This window comes from Eptesicus fuscus, chromosome 16, assembly GCF_027574615.1.
Source record: "Eptesicus fuscus isolate TK198812 chromosome 16, DD_ASM_mEF_20220401, whole genome shotgun sequence".
In the NCBI taxonomy this organism is placed as follows: Eukaryota; Metazoa; Chordata; class Mammalia; order Chiroptera; family Vespertilionidae; genus Eptesicus; species Eptesicus fuscus.
In genome coordinates, this window is record NC_072488.1 from 11042651 (window position 1) to 11062944 (window position 20294).

The window sequence follows — 20294 nt, forward strand, 5'->3', positions numbered from 1 at the left end:
AGTGGATAGAGTCAGCCTGCAGACTGAAAGGTCCCAGGTTCAATTCCGGTCAAGGGCACATACCCAGATTGTGGATTTCATCCCCATGTGGAAGGCAACAGATAGATGTTTCTCTCTCTCTCTCCCTTCCTCTCTCTAAAATCAATTTTATTTTCCATTTTCTATACTTCCTACATAAAAGTCTTACTCCTTCAACAGAAATTTTTTATCTTCCATCTTATTCCCCAACATTAAATAACTTTAGATAAATGACAAAAATAAAAATCTATGGCCCTAATAGGTTTGGCTCAGCAGATAGAGCGTTGGCCTGTGGATTGAAGGGTCCCGGGTTCGATTCTGGTCATGGACACGTGCTCGGGTTTTGCGCTTGATCCCCAGTAGGGGGCGTGCAGGAGGCAGCCGACCAATGATCCTCTCTCATCATTGATGTTTTTCTCTCTCCCTGTCCCTTTCTGTCTGAAATCAATAAAAAAAAAAGAAAAAAATCTATATACATTCAAAATAATATTAACATGTAAATGAAGTCTATATAAATGCCATCCAAGCTCTGACTGGTTTGGCTCAGTGGATAGAGCGTCGGCCTGCGGACTGAAAGGTCCCAGGTTTGATTCTGGTCAAGGGCATGTACCTTGGTTGCGGGCACATCCCCAGTAGGGGGTGTGCAGGAGGCAGCTGGTGGATGTTTCTCTCTCATCGATGTTCCTAACTCTGTGTCCCTCTCCCTTCCTCTCTGTAAAAAAAAAAAATCAATAAAATATATTAAAAAAATAATAAAATAAAATGCCATCCAAAAAAACAAACCACTTTTTCTTCAGTCTACAAACCATGTGCTACAGATCTACACTACAGACTTCTGTGCTCCTCAACTCTACCACCCATACTTCACTTAATCACACGTGGACTACTTCACTCCCAAAAGATACCCAAAGATACCTCTATGTACATGTCTAAGGTCTGTGTCTCTGTCCCTTCCACCTATAACCACAACTAATCTGGCCTCTTAGGTTGTTTTTCTCTCTTAATGCTTTCCTAGTTGTGGTGGGTGACAAGTAAAAAAAAAAAAAAGAAAGAAAGAAACAGGATTAACAATATTATACTGTACTATTTTGAAAGCTCTGCTTTGCAAAAACAGCTAAATTCCTCAGGGATGTCATCAAATATTTAGATGATACCATGTCTTTTTTTTAAATAAGCATAAATGAACATTAGAGTCAAGTGTAATGCTTTTCAGTATCTCTTACTATAAATTTTTCTATTTAAATTGCACCAAACACTATTCTACAGATCTCTCACCCGAATAATGCATTTTATAAGACAAATATAAAAAAGATCAGCAGGAAGACTCTATATAGTGTCCTTAGTTATTGGAACCTGTCTATACATTTAATCAGCCTTTTGGCAAAATGGCATAATTTTACTATTATATAATAGTTATGAATCTTATTATTTTCTTTTTTATTTTTTGTAATTTTTTAAAATTGATTTCAAAGAGGAAGGGAGAGGGAGAGATAGACAGAAGCATCAATGATGAGACAGAATCATGGATTGGATGCCTCCTGCATGCCCCACACTGGGGATGGAGCCCACAACCTGGGCATGTGCCCTGACCAGAAGTCAAACTGTGACCTCCTGGTGTGGTTCATAGGTTGGTGCTCAACCACCAGCTGGGCTATTTTCTTTAGATTGCTCATAGCAACCTTACATCAACGCATGTAGCTCTCATTTACCCACATACACACCCATATCATGTACGTATATAAATGATTGAATAATTTTACCTGTTGCTTCATTATTAGTCAGGAATACAACCCTATTTTAATAGTGCTCCCTAAAACAGGACAGCTCTACAATACAGGTACCAAGAACACAATAAAATAAGCAGCAGATACTGCCTGTATTCATAATTTATTATGTCCTTGCTGAAACTGTTCCTAGAATATTTGACTGTAATAATATGAAATAAGTTTAAAACTTACTTCTCCTGCCTGACTAGAGTAGCTCAGTTGGTTAAGCATCATCCGCCAAAACCGGTTTGGCTCAGTGGATAGAGCGTCTGCCTGCGGACTAAAAGGTCCCAGGTTCGATCCGGTCAAGGGCATGTACCTTGGTTGCGGGCACATCCCCAGTAGGGGGTTGTGCAGGAGGCAGCTGATCGATGTTTATCGATGTTTCTAACTCTCTATCCCTCTCTCTTCCTCTCTGTAAAAAAATCAATAAAATATATTTTTTTAAAAAATCATGGATCAGCCTGGCCAGTGTGGCTCAATGGTTGAGCATTGACCTAGGAACCAGGAGGTCACAGTTCCATCCCAGGTTAAAGGCACATGCCCAGGTTGCAGGATCAATCCCCAGTAGGGGGCGTGCAGGAGGCAGCAGATCCATGATTCTCTCTCATCTATGTTTCTATCTTTCTCTCCCTCTCTGAAATTAATAATTATATATTTTTTAATAAAAAATAAAAATCATGGATAAGAGCAGTTTCTCAATCTTTTTCAATTTTTTAAAAAACATTTTTTTAGCCTTAGCTGGTTTTACTCAGTGGATAGAGTCAGCCTGCAGACTGAAAGGTCCCAGGTTCAATTCCGGTCAAGGGCACATACCCAGATTGTGGATTTCATCCCCATGTGGAAGGCAACAGATAGATGTTTCTCTCTCTCTCTCCCTTCCTCTCTCTAAAATCAATTTTATTTTCCATTTTCTATACTTCCTACATAAAAGTCTTACTCCTTCAACAGAAATTTTTTATCTTCCATCTTATTCCCCAACATTAAATAACTTTAGATAAATGACAAAAATAAAAATCTATGGCCCTAATAGGTTTGGCTCAGCAGATAGAGCGTTGGCCTGTGGACTGAAGGGTCCCGGGTTCGATTCTGGTCATGGACACGTGCTCGGGTTTTGCGCTTGATCCCCAGTAGGGGGCGTGCAGGAGGCAGCCGACCAATGATCCTCTCTCATCATTGATGTTTTTCTCTCTCCCTGTCCCTTTCTGTCTGAAATCAATAAAAAAAAAAGAAAAAAATCTATATACATTCAAAATAATATTAACATGTAAATGAAATCTATATAAATGCCATCCAAGCTCTGACTGGTTTGGCTCAGTGGATAGAGCGTCGGCCTGCGGACTGAAAGGTCCCAGGTTCGATTCTGGTCAAGGGCATGTACCTTGGTTGCGGGCACATCCCCAGTAGGGGGTGTGCAGGAGGCAGCTGGTGGATGTTTCTCTCTCATCGATGTTCCTAACTCTGTGTCCCTCTCCCTTCCTCTCTGTAAAAAAAAAAAATCAATAAAATATATTAAAAAAATAATAAAATAAAATGCCATCCAAAAAAACAAACCACTTTTTCTTCAGTCTACAAACCATGTGCTACAGATCTACACTACAGATTTCTGTGCTCCTCAACTCTACCACCCATACTTCACTTAATCACACGTGGACTACTTCACTCCCAAAAGATACCCAAAGATACCTCTATGTACATGTCTAAGGTCTGTGTCTCTGTCCCTTCCACCTATAACCACAACTAATCTGGCCTCTTAGGTTGTTTTTCTCTCTTAATGCTTTCCTAGTTGTGGTGGGTGACAAGTAAAAAAAAAAAGAAAGAAACAGGATTAACAATATTATACTGTACTATTTTGAAAGCTCTGCTTTGCAAAAACAGCTAAATTCCTCAGGGATGTCATCAAATATTTAGATGATACCATGTCTTTTTTTTAAATAAGCATAAATGAACATTAGAGTCAAGTGTAATGCTTTTCAGTATCTCTTACTATAAATTTTTCTATTTAAATTGCACCAAACACTATTCTACAGATCTCTCACCCGAATAATGCATTTTATAAGACAAATATAAAAAAGATCAGCAGGGAGACTCTATATAGTGTCCTTAGTTATTGGAACCTGTCTATACATTTAATCAGCCTTTTGGCAAAATGGCATAATTTTACTATTATATAATAGTTATGAATCTTATTATTTTCTTTTTTATTTTTTGTAATTTTTTAAAATTGATTTCAAAGAGGAAGGGAGAGGGAGAGATAGACAGAAACATCAATGATGAGACAGAATCATGGATTGGATGCCTCCTGCATGCCCCACACTGGGGATGGAGCCCACAACCTGGGCATGTGCCCTGACCAGAAGTCAAACTGTGACCTCCTGGTGTGGTTCACAGGTTGGTGCTCAATCACCAGCTGGGCTATTTTCTTTAGATTGCTCATAGCAACCTTACATCAACGCATGTAGCTCTCATTTACCCACATACACACCCATATCATGTACGTATATAAATGATTCAATAATTTTACCTGTTGCTTCATTATTAGTCAGGAATACCCTATTTTAATAGTGCTCCCTAAAACAGGACAGCTCTACAATACAGGTACCAAGAACACAATAAAATAAGCAGCAGATACTGCCTGTATTCATAATTTATTATGTCCTTGCTGAAACTGTTCCTAGAATATTTGACTGTAATAATATGAAATAAGTTTAAAACTTACTTCTCCTGCCTGACTAGAGTAGCTCAGTTGGTTAAGCATCATCCGCCAAAACCGGTTTGGCTCAGTGGATAGAGCGTCGGCCTGCGGACTGAAAGGTCCCAGGTTTGATTCTGGTCAAGGGCATGTACCTTGGTTGCGGGCACATCCCCAGTAGGGGGTGTGCAGGAGGCAGCTAATCGATGTTCCTAACTCTGTGTCCCTCTCCCTTCCTCTCTGTAAAAAATCAATAATATATATATATATTAAAAAAAAAAAGCATCATCCTTTGCACCAAAAGGTTGCCTGGTTTGATTCCTGGTCAAGGCACATACCAGGGGGCGTTCCATCCCCAGTCAGGGAATGTACAGAAGGCAATCAATTGATGTTTCTCTCTTACATGAATGTTTCTCTTTCTCTAAGCATGTTCTCAGATGAGGATTTAAAAAAAAAATTACTTATCCTAGTTTTCTTGATCTTATAAATATATGCGCACCCCCCCCCTTTTTTTTTTTTTTTTTTTTTTTTTTTAGTGATCTTAGGGAGAAAAGGAGGGAGAGAGAGGGAGAGAGAAACATCTATTTATTGTTCCACTTATTTTTCTATTCATTGGTTGCTTCTTGTATATGCCCTAACCAGGAATGAACCCAAAACCTTGGCATATCAGGAGGATGCTCTAACCAACTGAGCTACTCTGTCACGGCACTATTTCTTAATTTAGGTCAAAGTTACTTCCATTTGTCAAATCACCAATTCTCTGATCTCATTCTAAAGTCTAAAATATTAAAGATCTACTTTTGTTTATTCCTCTTACGTTTTCTTCTAAACTTCCTACAAGCAGAAATCTTTTGAGCACTGAGGTTTACTTTAATTCCTCACTTTATAGATGATAAAACAAACCAAAAAGGGTATGGTATTTTCTAGATTTTGGCTACTAAAAAAAAGTCTTAGTGTCACCATTCTCTTTCTAAAGTTCATTTTTACTTAGACTGAAGTCTTATACATTTACCAGAATAAAATAAAGACACCAAACCACTAATACACTGATCCCTTCAGGAACTCACTTAGAACTCTATTAATTAAACTAGTCTTGCCCAGTCCTTGTGGTTCAGTGGATTGGGAGTTGTCCTGTGGTTCGACTCCTGGTCAGAGCACATGACCAGGTTGTGGGCTGGATCCCCAGTCGGGGGTGTACAGGAAGCAGATGATCTCCCATTGATGTTTCTATCTCTCTCCCCTCTCCTTTCCTCTCTCTCAAAAATCAATAAAAACATTTTAAGAAACAAAAACTAGTCTTTCCATCTTTAAAATACTATTTTTCACACAGCTAGCTAGAGCATGAAATGTTTATTATAAATAAACATACCAATTCATTACAGGTAAATATAAACAGATGTAAACAAATTTTTCCTATTTGTCACAATCTCCCAATGATTAGACTATTTCATCCAAAGAGATAATAGTTCAAAAAATACTATGATTCTAGAGACAAAATTAATTAACATAACTAGAGTTTTACCTAACAGTTAAAGTTTACAATTAAAATTTACCATCCTCCTTTTAATAAAAGGAAGAGGTCTTGAGGTATTCATCAGTTTAGAAAAAAAGTAAAACAGTCTTCTGTGAAGGGGCAATTTCCAGACCACCAAGGAAATTATTTCTATAGAATTGTTTAAATCTTTTAGAGGGTAACTACCAACAGTCACAATTATGAAGACAAACTGTATGTAAAAACACTCAATAAATAAAATGTGCTTTTATTTACTTTTTCACATTTCCAGCTGAAACAGTTTAAGGCTCATATACCACCCCTAACATATACCAAAATGTTAACAGATATAGCTGAGGGGTGAAATATGTGATTTTTTTTTTAATGTTCTTCTTTATAGGTTTCTATAATCTTCACAAATTTCCCAGAGTGAACATTTATTACTTTTATACTGTATTCAGAAACATCTCATTCAAAAAGAAACCAATCATATAATAAAGGTTCATTGAGAAGGGCTCCCCATGGTGTACAAGGTATCACTGACATGATTCACCATTGAAGACAATGCCTCCACACCTTCTCCCTTCCCAACGCTAAAAGGCTGTTTTCAGGTCCTGTTCCTTTTCTGCTGCCTCCTCCCCTCCACACGTATACACACACTTTACATTTTTTTTCATAAAACACAGTTCTCACTAATCCTAAATAGTCCTATTTTTTAAAAACCTACCTCTAAGTCTCGTTATAGCAAATTTAGAAAGGGAAAAAAAAAAAAAAAAAAGATGGTTTTACCCACTAAGTACAACTTCGCGAAGCCACCATCACTTTAATTACGGAAAAGTCAAGGCCGGGTAAACTACACGTCCCGCCATGCATTGCTGCCTTGTTCAGAGTAGGTCTCTACGGAAACAGAAAAAAAAAAAAAAATTCTACAAGTCCCACCTGTTACTTGGTTTCTAAACACCTCCTGCACTTTCAGCTCCAACAGCAAACAAAAACAGGGGCCTCGTGACCTCGCGCTGGACCGGGGAGCCCAGAGGAGCGGGGAGCCCGAGGTCAGACGCCTTGTCTGCTCTAGCGGGTCCATTCTAGCAAGCTCCCGAGCTCCCCTCTTCTTTCCCGGGGCTGGGTGCACGCACCAGCCTTCTCCCGTCCACATCCAAGGGGGGATCCTCGGCCGCACCAGGGAGGAGAACCGGTTACCGTGCAAGCACCACAGACTTCCCCATGCCGGGGCGGGGGCCGCCACAAGACTGGGGCCGAGAGCGACGTGACCCCGAGAGGCAAGCTTCAACACACGCCGAGGACTCGCCGCCGCCGCCGCAGGGAGAAAGCACAACGCCGCGACGACCCTCTTCCGCTGGGCGCCTCCCTTCCCACAAGGATCACCACCCGACACGAACCGCCGCCTCCCGGCGCGGTTTTGTGCCCCCCTCCGCCGGGTCGCTGGGCCCATGACCTCCCTCCCCCTGCCTCCGGAGGTCGGCGAGGGAACGAAATCCTCCCGGCCTTCCCCCCTTCGCTTCCTCCCCCTTACCGTCTTGGCGGCCTCCGCCCAGGTCCTGCCCTTCTTCCTACGGCCCTTTTCCCTCATGTCGGGTCTTGAACTGCCTGGGAGGCTCCCGTGTCCGGGCTCCGGCCGCCCTCCCTGCCTGCTCTGCCCCGCGCTGCTTTTCCCGCGGTGCCGGGAAAGGTGGGAGAAAGGGGAAGTCGGGCCGGAGGAGCACCCAAGCAGAGGAAGCGCCGGGGGTGGTGTGCGCGGGGGGGGTGGGGGGGGGTCTAAGGGGCGGCCGGTCTTGCTGCCGTTGCCACTGCTACCGCCGCTGCCATATTGGGTCCTTACTGTACAGGCAGCCGCTACGGTCATGTGACCGCTCCCGCGCGGCCGTCACTACTGTACGCAGCCGGCAGCGCGAACGAGCGCGCGCGCGCGGGCGCCCACCGCCACCCAACGCGCGCGGCGGCAGCTGGGAGAGCGAGCCCGCGGTAGCCGCGCCTCGCCACGCCCCCTCTCCTCCGGAGCATGCGCGTGAGGACAGGCCGGCGCCAGCCTGCGCGTGGCGTCAGGCTCTCACGCCCACCCCTGCGGAAGCGGAACTGGATCCGTCCCGGAAGGCTCCTGGAAACGGATTGCCACCCTGTGCTGGGCGCCGCCTGGGCTGTCCAGACTTGGAGTACACAGTCTCTTCCCTCTGGGGGCGAGCCTCCCAACGATCACCGTCAGTAAGCCTCGTACTTGCGGTTTTTTTTTCATGTGTCCATGTTTATCTTTACAAAAGTTATCTTTTTGAAGACTTGGAACAGTTCTCCTCCACTGAATGCACGAAGCAGTTTGAAATGGTGTGATGTACCAAGCTCACAAGTCTAGGATTGGAGAGAAAACAAAAATCAGATTGCTAGCCCAGAGCCCTTTCCATCTCCCCCGAATGCCTGTCACACTGGGTGAGCTCGGCTCCGGCTCAGTGCCTGTAATATATCATATCGGGCGCCCAGGAAATATTTGCTGAATGATTCAGCCATGTCTGTGGTCAGAAACCATTATTTGCATTGTCCATAACAGCCTCCTAAACGATCAGGAATGTGGCATCTTCGGTCGAGTTATCCACATCTTTATTCTCTGCAAAGTAAAAAGAATGTGTAATGACGCCTACTGATCTCCTAAGGCCACCTGCTTCAAGAAGCAGCTTCCAGTTTACTGAAGTTACCGTATTCTAAAACAGACCTGAGTGTGGGGCTGCTTCTTGGGAGGTAAGACAGGTGAGAGCAATACTTGGAGTCCATGTAGGGTTTCAGAAGTTCACGGACTCCCTAAAATTATGGACAATATTTTGTATGTGTTAACTGTTCATTTGGGGATTATGTAAAGAAGATTTTGTTTCTTTTTTAATAAGAACTATTAATGATTATTAGTGATAGCTTACTAATAGTTTTTTTTAAAAGAAGGGAAAAGTAGAATCCTCCTGTTCTTCCTAGGTTTTCTCTGCTGCTGCATGGAAGCTATCTAAAATTAATTTGATTAAAGTGTTTTTATCCCATGGGGAAAAACACACTACAGTACCCCTGCTAAAACATCACACTATACCCCAGAAGTAAGATGGACAAATATGGACAGTTCACAAAAGAGGAAATTCATTAGGTAATAAACACTTAAAAACAGTATCTACTTCATGAGTATCAGTGAAATCTAAATTAAAATATAATTAACTAATAAAAAGTTATTTAAGAATCCTGATTAAACATACTTGTAATAAAAATTAACAAGTCCTATCAGAGGCTGGGGTAGAGGAGGATGGGGAGTCACTATTTAATAGGTACAGGGTTTCAGTTTGGGATAATGAAAAAGTTCCACTATGAATGTACTTAATGTCACTGAATTGTACTCTTAAAAATAGCAACTGGCCAGTGTGGTTCCGTTGGCTGGGCATTGTCCCATGCACTGAAGGGTTGCCGGTTCAATTCCTATGTATGTTTCACTCTCAGTTTTTCTCTCTGTCTCTCCATCTCCTTTCCTCTCTCTCTAAAAATCAATGAAAAAAAATATTTTTAAAAGCATCTACTCTGATCTTTGTTATTTTCTTTCATCTATCAACTGTGAACTCAGTTTATTCTTCCTTTTCTAGTTCCTGTGGTATAAAGTTGGGTTGTCTATTTGAGAGCGGTTTTTTTTAATTTTCTTAAGGTAGGATTTTATTACTATAAACTTCTCTCTTAGAACTGCTTGCTTCATCCCACTCTTAGAACTGCTTGCTTGTTGTATTTCTATTCTCATTTCTCTCAAGATATATTTTGATTTCTCATTGATTTCTTTGACCCATTGGTTGTTCAGAGCATGTTGTTTAATCTCTGCATATTTGTAAATTGTCCAGTTTTCTTCTTATAATCAATTTCTACTTTCATATCATTGTGACTAAAAAAGATGCTTGATAGATAAGGGGTCAATGGCGGGGGGGGAGGAAGGGAGACATATGTAATACTTTCAACACATAAAGATTTAACTTGAAAAATAGATGCTTGATAGTATTGCAAAATTCTTGAATTTATTAACACTTGTTTTGTGGCCTAACATATGATATATCCTGGAGAATGCTCCATGTGTGCTTGAGAAGGATGTGTGTTCTGATGCTGTTGGATGAAATGTTCTGTAAATGTCTGTTAAGTCCATCTGGTCTAACATGTTATTTAAGTCCAATGTTTCTTTTTATTTTATTTTATTTATTTTTTTTTTACAGAGAGGAAGGGAGAGGGATAGAAGGTTAGAAACATCAATGAGAGAGAAACATCCATCAGCTGCCTCCTGCACACTCCCCACTGGATATGTGCCCGCAACCAAGGTACATGCCCTTGACTGGAATCGAACCCGGGACCCTTGAATCTGCAGGCTGATGCTCTATCCACTGAGCCAAACCAGCTAGGGCTCCAATGTTTCTTTATTGAGTTTCTGTCTGGGTGATCTATCCATTGCTGAAAGTGGGATATTGAAGCCCCCTATTGTGTGTTGCTGTCTATTTCTCCCTTTACATCTATTAATATTTGCTTCGTATATTTAGGTGCTCCTATATTGAGTGAATAAATATTTACAAATGTTATATTCTCAATGAATCGATCCCTTTATCATTATAGAATGACTTTCTTTGTCTCTTGTTACAGTCTTTGGCTTAAAGTCTACTTTGTGTGATATAAGTACAGGGACACCTGCTTTCTTTTGGTTTCCGTTTGCATGGCATATCTTTTTCCATCCCTTCACTTTCAGTCTATGTGGGCCCTTAAAGCTGAAGTGAGTCTCTTGTAGGTAGCATATGTTTTTTTAATTCATTCAGCTACTCTATATCTTTAGATTGGAGAAAGAAAAAAAATTTTTTTAAGGAACTTCTGTCCATATGGTAAAAAGATACTCAAGTACTCTTTATATTTCTGTGTTATGTTTTAGTTTGGGCCTAGACTAGGTACATAATGCATGTGGTAATAAGAATTCATTGCCATTAACTTAATTAAATTAAATAAATGAGTTTAATTAAATAAATTAGTTTTTAGCTTTCAGCCATGAACCAAATACTGAGGACCAGGAAGGAATGCAAGACTACAAAGCAATGAGGACAGCGATTATATCTGTCATGTTCATTATTATATGTGCCGTGCCCAGGATAGCACCTTGAAAGAGAAAGTGCTCAGTACATTTTTATTGAATGAATAAATAGATGAATGAATGAATGAATGAATAAACAAGACACAGTCCCTACTCCAAAATAGCTCTTTATTTATTTATTTTTTATTATTATTTTTTTTTTTACAAAGGGAGAGACATTGGTTTGTTGTGCCACTTATTCATGCATTCATTGGTTGCTTCTTGTATGTGCCCTGACCAGGTATGGAATCCACAAACTTAGCATATCAGGATGACACTCGAACTACTAACTGAGCTACCTGGCCAGGGCCCCAATAGCTCATATTAAAGTAAGAAAGACCTGTAAACAAGTTCAATACTATGTAACCATAAATATGTATGCAAGATCCCAAAGTGACCTAGAGGAGAGGTAATAAACCCTATGGGGATAAGGGCTAGAGAGAGTGTCCAGCAACGCTCCAAGCAGGAGCCTTCTAGGTCATGGTTTGTAAAGACAGCCAGTGAGGAGCGTGGTGGGGCAGGGAGAATAAGTGACATTAGGAGTAGGGAGGCCAGTTAGGAGGGCTTGGCTGCACTGCAGGGAGAATTATGTTCTCAGGTTCTACATCAGGGTTCCCAACCTGGAGCCCAGGGGAATGTACTTGGACAGTAGCTGAGACAAAATTATGTTTTTATTTTCACTAATTTTAAACTGATTTGTCACCTATGACTTTGTCACTAACAGAAATCACAGATATTTTTATATTGTATTACAGTTATCACAATTTCAGTATTTTAGACCTGCCACTAGATCGTGTCACGTAATGCATTGAAAATGAAGCACACCCGGCCAGTGTGGCTCAGTGGTTGAGCATCAATCCATGAACCAAGAGGTCGCTGGTTTGGTTCCCAGTCAGGGCACATGCCCAGTTACAGGCTTGATCCCCAGTAGGGGGCATGCAGGAGACAGCCAATTGATGTTTCTCTCTCATCGATGTTTCCACCTCTCTCTCCCTTCCTCTCTCTCTAAAAATCAATAAAAACCTTTTTTTAAATGAAGCACATATATTGTCATATCACAAAGTTGTTTTTCTAATAAGCTGATCACTGTATGTCAATATAAATGTCTTTGTAATCTTATGTACTTTACACATTGAAAGAGATTCTGAGAAGGCGTCAATAGGCTTCAACAAACTGCCAAAGGAATTCATAGCAAAAACAAACAAGCAAACACAAAACAGGTGGTGAAGATGAAATCCTGGTTTCACCACATAAGCATGTGACTTCAGACAAATTTTTTAAAAATCTTTCTTGGCCTCAGTTTTCTCATGTGGAAAATGGGTGTGATATTGATAGTATCTATTTCATAACTTTTTTATAAAGATCAAATAAATACAGAGCTTAGAATAATGACAGGTATACATTAACATTCAATAAATGATAATTTTATAACCTGTTTAGATCTTGGTTTCTGAAGAAAATCCAACAAAGGATCTCTTAAATTCAGTATCTCTTGAGACTCTCGCCTATATGTGAAGATTTTCCTAAATGCTATTTAAAGGCAACAGCCAGAGACCCCATTTTCTCTCCTTTTGCTTCTGAGAATCAATGAAGTGTCAACACAAGGTTCTCATTTTCTGCAGAGAAATGAAAAGGCAACTTCCTGAGAATTAAGGCTGATGTATAAAGGCTGATTTAGAATTAATGGACCCCCTTGGAAAATGCCCTATTCCATGTTCTCTAAGGCATGAATCTGGATACTATTGACAGGCATGAACTAGTTCACTTCATGGCCATGTAGGGAAAAGCAGAGCCGACTTCAACAGGCCTGGACTGCAGGTGGTCAGAGACTCAGAGATGTAGGAAGCAGGAAGGAAGGCGGCGGAATTGGAGGCCAGCCAGGAGCAAGCTGGGAATAGCTAGGCCATGCTGCTCCTTGGTTACCACGGGCTTTGTCCAGCCAGATGTCCTCAGCATCTCCTTGGTTTTCTGCCTGAGGAATTTGACTATTCATTCTGAAGTTGTCTTAAATGCTGTCCACATTCACAATAGTCCTCAGAAGCCAAACACTTTATAAAATGTTCATCCTGGCAAGAGATATTTTACATAGATGGGGACACAGCCTGGATGTAAAAGGATTTCGGTTCACGTCCCAACTTTGTTACTTACTACTTGGATAAACTGAAGCAATTTCTTTAGATTGTCTAATCTTCAGTTTCCTTATCTGCCAAAAATTGAGAATATGTACTCAATGAACATTCATTTTGAGCCTATCATGTGACAGGCTTGTTAGGACTATGGAGTGATACAATCCTTAACAGCCGTTTTGCCCTCGTACCGCCAGGTTAACCTATTCTCAACACCCAAGGCTCAGATTTGGGTGTTGAGGATACAGAAGTAAACCAGGTAGGTAAAGTAGGTAAGGTCATGCTGTCATGGAGCTTTATTCAAGTGGGAGACAGGAGAGAAATAAATAGACAATATTAGATATTGATAAATGCTTGAAAGACAATAAAACAAGTAGTTGTGCAAGAGAGTGACTGAGTTGGGAGCATCTTTAGATTACAAGGAAAGCCACTCTGAGAATTTGAGCTGAAACAGAAGACAAGAAAAGCAAGAAGCAACTAGCCTAGAGAAGATCAGGGTGTGGAGCATTCCAATTAGAGGGAAGGGGCATTTCAAAGGCCCTAACGTTGAGGAAAGAGTTTGGTATGTTCATGAAATATAAAGAAGACCTAGAATGGAGTGAGGTGGAGAGGGATCTAGGAAGAGGTGGGCAGGACTGAGGAAGTGGAGGAGGATGTGGGAGATTTGAGGAGAGCAGAGGATGTGTGAAATAATTGTTTTGGAAAATGGGGAGAGGACATACTAAGGAAGTGCAGTAGGTTGCTTGGCAGCGTTGAGAGACTCCTTTTGAAATGTGTGGTCATGAATTTAAACTAGAACTAATTGGCATAGTGGATGTTGTTCTGAGGATTAGATAAAATGGATGGCAGCTTTTGATAGATGGTAGACAAAGTTAAATCACTATCGTAAGAAGTACAAAAAAAACCCTCATTTATTTTTGCCACCATTTGCCGTCCATAGAAGAAGTAAATAATACACCATAAATTCTGATCTTTGGTTTAAGACTAAGGTTTTCTTCTAAACTTAGTTTTTCTTTTGTATCTGGATATTTTAAACCTGAATGTTTTTGCATGTGTAATACAAAATGCTGTGATATTTGCTCCTGCGGTTTTCTTGTTTTCTTTTTTTTTTTTTTAATTTATCTCAGAGAGGAAGGAAGAGGGAGAGAGAGATAGAAACATCAATGAGAGAGAATCATTGATCGGCTGCCTCCTGCACGCCCCCTACTGTGGATTGAGCCCACAACCTGGGCATGTGCCCTTGACCGGAATCGAACCTGGGACACTTCAGTCCAAAGGCCGAAGCTCTATCCACTGAGACAAACCGGTTAGGGTGCTCTTGTGGTCTTAATAAACTGGAAGTAAATTTCTTTGGTTAGTCCCTTGTAGAACCACTTCCTTGTATTCCAAATACAGGAACACAGCTCATCTTGGTATACACACAAAATTTGCTTCACTTTATCTTTCTGAGTGTTCAGACAAAAGAAAGATTTTCCTATTTTGAAATGTTAATTACCAACATTTGTTACCTGGGAACAACTCTGCAGCCTACGATATCACATCTATTGCAACTTTAAATATAATCTCCCTACAATGCTAGAATGGAGATAATCACACCTGAGATTTCCTGTAATTTCATCTGACCCATGAGATTCCTTTTTATGGTTCCATCCCTTTTAGTTTTACTTATTGACTTGAGAGAGAAATATTGATTTGTTGTTCCACTTATTTATGCATTCATTGGTTGATTCTGGTATGTGCCCTGACCTGGGATCAAACCCACAACCTTGGCGTATGGGGCCAACACTCTATCCAACTGGGCTACCCTGCCGAGGTCCGATGAGATCCTTTTTCACAAATCCCTTTTTTCAGACTTCTTAAGGTTGAAAAGTCCTGATATGGGAAAAACACTAATAACTGATATGGGATATAGCAGAAACGCTGAATGAACTAAATTTGAACAGGACAGGATCTGGAGTTGGTGAGGACCTCAGGAGCAGTGGCTGGGAGACAGGTAGGTGCTGAGAGGTGAGAATGACAACAGATTTGATAGGAGGCTAAAGAGAAATCCAGCAGGAATAGTAAGTGAGCTCACCTGCGAGGAGGCAGAGACCAACGTAAGATTCTATGCATGCAGTCTGACGGCAGGCCGTGCGGACTCCAGCTTTTATACAGTCGGAGAAGATGACAATAATGAGGTAGGCCCCCCCATCTCAGTCTTTGAGAGTCCCAACTCCATGTTCTGCAAAGTTTTCCCAGGTGGTGGTGCCTCCCAGAGGCACCGTCCACTCCAATGCCCTTGGTTCCTCAAAGAAACCTCCTCTTCTCCACCTCCCACCCCCATTCCACATATGGTATGTTTACCAGTTGGAGGAAAAGAGGTTCTGAGGTTGTAGCAAACGTGGCTGGTTTCCGACACATCCGCTCAGCACCCGGTGTTGCTGTAGACGCTGACGGCTCCTTCCTGCAAGCATCTGGGACTCTCTGCCCGAGAGTCTTCCCTGATCCCTGGAGCCGGCTTGACTCACGAGCAGGGCAGACCAAACAAAGCCAGGGTCTTAATGCCTGAAGGAACAACCGTGGAACAATGACTGACTGGCGTTGGTGTAGAAATACATATTTCAGTTACTTATTGCTGTGTCACAAACTACCCCCAAACCAGTGGCTTGAGACAACACTGATTTGTTATTTCTCACGATTCTGTGGGTAGGCTGGGTGGTTCCTCTTCTGTGCTCACTCGCATAGCTGTATTCACTGCAGAGTTAGCTGGACCGAAAGCTCCAAGCTGGCATGACTTAACATTTCTCGCAGTTGACCTTGACTGCTGGCTTGGGACTTTGGTATTCTTCCACACTGGCCTTCTTTCATTTACTGGGCTAGACCAGCTTCCCTCCCAGCGGAGATATTAGCACATCAAGAGGCCAAAGGCAGGAGCTGCAAGGAGTCTCAAGGCCTAGACTTTGAAGCTGGCACAATATCACTTTTTCCATTCTTATTGGTCAAAGCAAGTCATGAGATCATCCCGATTCGAGGGGCAATGGCTATAGACCATGGTGCTCCTATGAACAAGACGGATAGGTAGACAATATAATTTGCTTAAAGTATATCCTCAAAACAAGATCAAGCGTGAATGTGACAGACACACAGACACACTCTAGAGTGAGCCCCCTTCCTCCATGAGTCACCCTCTTCTATAATTCTCTCTCCTTGAAAACCCATGCCTAGATTCTTGCCTGTAGATTTTGGCAAAGGCGATGGGATAGTCACTTCCTTAATTAGGTTATGTCATTTGAAAAAGTCCATCTTGCCTAGTCAGTGGGGCTCAGCGATTGAGCGTCAACCCAGGAACCAAGAAGTTGCCTGTTTGATTCCTGGCCAGGGCACATGCCCTGGTTGATCCCAAGTGGGAAGTATGTAGGAGGCAGCTGATCGATGTGTTTCTCCCTCATCGATGTTTCTATCTCTCTATCCTTCTCCCTTCCTCTCTCTCTAAAAATCAATAAAAAACAGCCCTAGCTGGTTTCACTCAGTGGATAGAATGTTGGCCTGAAGACTGAAGGGTCCCAGGTTCAATTCCAGTCAAGGACACATTCCCTGGGTTGTGGGCTCAATCCCCAGTGAGGGGTGCACAGGAGGCAGCTGGTCAATAATTCCCTCTCATCAGTGATGTTTCTCTCTCTCTCTCTCTCTCCCTCTCCCTTCCTCTCTGAAATCGATAAAAATACATTTAAAAATAAGTAAATAAGTAAAAATCAATAAAGGCAGGGCTTGGGTCCCCTCCCTGCAGCAGGAAGCCTTTCTGTAATACAACTGCTTTCACTAAAAAAATAAACAAACAAATAAAAACATATTTTTAAAAAAAAACAACAACAGCCGAAACCGGTTTGGCTCAATGGATAGAGCGTCGGTCTGCGGACTGAAAGGGCCCAGGTTCGATTCCGGTCAAGGGCATGTACATTGGCTGCGGGCGCATCCCTGGTAGGGGGTGTGCAGGAGGCAGCTGGTCGATGATTCTCTCTCATCGATGTTTCTAGCTCTCTATCCCTCTCCCTTCCTCTCTGTAAAAAATCAATAAAAAATACAAATAAAAATAAATAAAAAATAAAAAAACAACAACAAAACAAATAAAACCCCTCTGTTTTAGTCGATTGAACTGGAAGATCCCCCTGCTAGCCTTGAAGACTTGAAGAAGCAAAGTGCTAAAAGTAAACTGCCTATAAGAGGGAAGATCATGTCCCTTTGTCCCACAACTGCAAGGAGCTGAATTTGACCAATAACCGTGTCAACCTGGAAGAGGACTCCAAACTCTAGAAAGGCGCTCCACCCAGAAAGGGGTTCCAGAAAGAAACACAGCCCATCCGACACCTCGAATACAACCTTGTGAAACCTCACGTGGGAGATCCAGCTAAGATATGCCTGAACTTCTGACCCACGAAAAATGTAAGATAATAAAATAGATTTTGTTTTAAGCTGCTAAGTTTGTGGTAATTTGTTATGCAGCAAATATGCAACTAATACAAGTGAGTAGAAAGCTGAGGTCAGCCACGGTGATGGAAAATCACAGTCCCTCACCCAGTTTCCAGACCCGAGCCAGTTCTCACATCTAGGGCCCATCAGTTGAAGAAGATGCTGACTACTGAGGAATGGCCCTAAAATGCTGCAGTAAGTATAGACAGTAGTGACTCTCTTAATCCTTCCACAAAAGGATTTATGGCCATTTACTGGAATAACAACACTGGGGGAAAGGGACTACCCATATTTTTTTAAATATATTTTATTGATTTTTACAGAGAGGAAGAGAGAGGGATAGAGAGTTAGAAACATCGATGAAAGAGAAACATCGATCAGCTGCCTCCTGCACACCCCCTACTGGGATGTGCCCGCAACCAAGGTACATGCCCTTAATTGGAATTGAACCTGGGACCCTTCAGTCCGAAGGCCGACGCTCTATCCACTGAGCCAAACCGGTTAGGGCCCCATATTTTTTTTAGACCTCTGAGTTGACAGTGATACCAAGTGACTCAAAACACCAGCATGGCTCCCTATTGGAGGATCCACTGGATTGGACCACTTGGTTCTCACGTGAGGGCTCAGTAACCTCGAGGGTGCAGGCCTGATGCTCCTCAAAGATGGAGGTGAGCAACCAAGACCAGAAAAAAGGTTGGCTGAGGAGGAGGAGGATCCAGAATGAGTGGTGGAAGAGGGAGATGCTAACTAGGGGAATTGTAGTCAGTAACAGGATTGAGGCTGGTTCCACTATTAACTTTTTAGTTATTGCCACAGGCTACCACCTTGACGAGTCAGTGCCAAAATGGACTTCATGCGGGTCACACGTAGATCGGAGTGAAACAAAGTGCATTGGCGCCCTGCACCTATTCCCTTGGCACAGACCTCTCTCTCCTCGCTCGGATGGCTTTTTCCTGCCAATACTTGCAACCCTGTGCCTGCTGGCTTTCTCCAGCCCAAGGTGCATAGTTAGCCCACTCTTGGGGCCAACTGTGATCGCCAGAGTGTTAATGTACTCAGCTCTCCCGCAGCGCCTGAAGGAGGTGAGTGTATACACACCCGGCCTCTTTGCTTCTCTGGGGACAGCTCGGAAACGTGTTCTACACCGTCTCCCCGAGGTTCCCGGTGGGACTGAGCCCTGTGCTCATTAACCCCTCTGCCAGGCCTCCTCTTTTTGGTGTTTCCTTTCTTATTCCCTGAAACGATCAGGGAAGAGTTTTATTCTGGGTGTTAAAAAGTTTTACTTCAAGCACCTGTAACTATGAGATCTGGGGGGAAATGAAAAGAATATTACCTGCTCGCAAAGTGGTCCCTCATGAGAACTGGATGAGATAAGGCAAATAAACCTGTTTTGTTGTCCTGGCTGGTGTGGCTCAGTTGTTTGGAGAGTCATCCCGCGCACCAAAGGGTCCTGGGTTCAATTCCCGGTCAGGGAACATGCCTGGATGGCGGGCTTGATCACTAGTAGGAGGTGTGCAGAAGGCAGTTGATCCGTGTTTCTCTCTCTTCCTCTCTTTTCATATCTCTCTAAAATCTATAAAAACATATCTTTTAAAAAATAGTTCAGCCCTAGCTGGTTTGGCTCAGTGGATGGAGCGTTGGCCTGCGGACTCAGGGGTCCCAGGTTCGATTCTGGTCAAGGTCATGTACCTTGGTTGCGGACACATACCCAGTGGGGAGTGTGCAGGAGGCAGCTGATCGATGTTTCTAACTCTCTATCCTTCTCCCTTCCTCTCTGTAAAAAATCAATAAAATATATTTTTTTTAAAAAGTAGTTCAGCCCTGTTTGAGTATTTCCATTTTCCATGGAGACTTCTTTTGGAGAGAAGCCGTGGTTATGGTACGTCGTAGGCCCAAGAGTCAGGGATAGGGAGCCTCCTGCTAGGCTTCACTGAAGTTCCCTGAGGAGCCTTTCCTCACTTAGGACCTGTGTCCTAGCTACAGCCTGTGCGGATTCCCTAGGGGTCCTGCCTGCCTGAAAAATAAAGGCAGGCCCTGAGGAGGCTGACCCTTCTGCTCCTCTGTGAGCTTTCCTTTCCTCCCCCTTTTTCAGCAGAGCCCTTAGCAAGTATTCTCATCGCTCAGGTTGGCTTTCAGCAGGATTCCCTGGAAATAAACCTGTGCATAACCGTAAGAAATGTCAGCTCCTTTGTTGTTGTTGTTAATCCTCACTTGAGGATATTTTTCCATTGATTTTTTTATAGAGAGTGGATGAGGGGGAGAGACACACAGAGAGAAATATGTATGTGAGAGAGACACATCGATTGGTTGCCTCCTACAAGTGCCCTGAGTGTGTGTGTGTGTGTGTGTGTGTGTGTGTGTGTGTGTGTGTGTGCTGAGCAGGTTTTTGTGAATGGCCTGCTGCTCTCCCATACTGCCGGCATTATTGGAATAAAGGCTCATACATGATTCAACCCTGTCTTGTTTAATTGGCTCAGGTAGTGACAGGCAGCCTGGACCCCTTGGTTGTCCAGTTTCAGCATCACACTGAGAACTTCGAATAGCGACAATCAAACAAATCAAATACCTTCAGGTAATGGCAAATGCTATGCGTTTAGAAAACAGAAAAAAGGGTGATGGAGTAGAAATTACCTGG

General features: G+C 42.4%; 1 protein-coding gene and 1 long non-coding RNA gene across 2 annotated transcripts in view; one reads left to right on the forward strand and one right to left on the reverse strand.

The window, feature by feature from the left end:
• The window catches only part of ASXL2 (ASXL transcriptional regulator 2), an 84374-nt gene extending 76659 nt beyond the window's left edge, over positions 1 to 7715 (reverse strand). Inside the window, exon 1 of the mRNA XM_054727887.1 lies at positions 7503 to 7715. Coding sequence (XP_054583862.1) covers positions 7503 to 7559 — 57 coding nt within the window. The 5' untranslated portion in view covers positions 7560 to 7715. The remainder of the gene's footprint in view (positions 1 to 7502) is intronic.
• A 347-nt stretch (positions 7716 to 8062) lies between these two features.
• Positions 8063 to 19029, forward strand: LOC129151848 (uncharacterized). Its single transcript, XR_008558534.1, has 3 exons — positions 8063 to 8713; positions 17337 to 17632; positions 18476 to 19029. It is a non-coding gene; the product is annotated as an uncharacterized LOC129151848 (long non-coding RNA).
• Positions 19030 to 20294: the final 1265 nt, after the last annotated feature.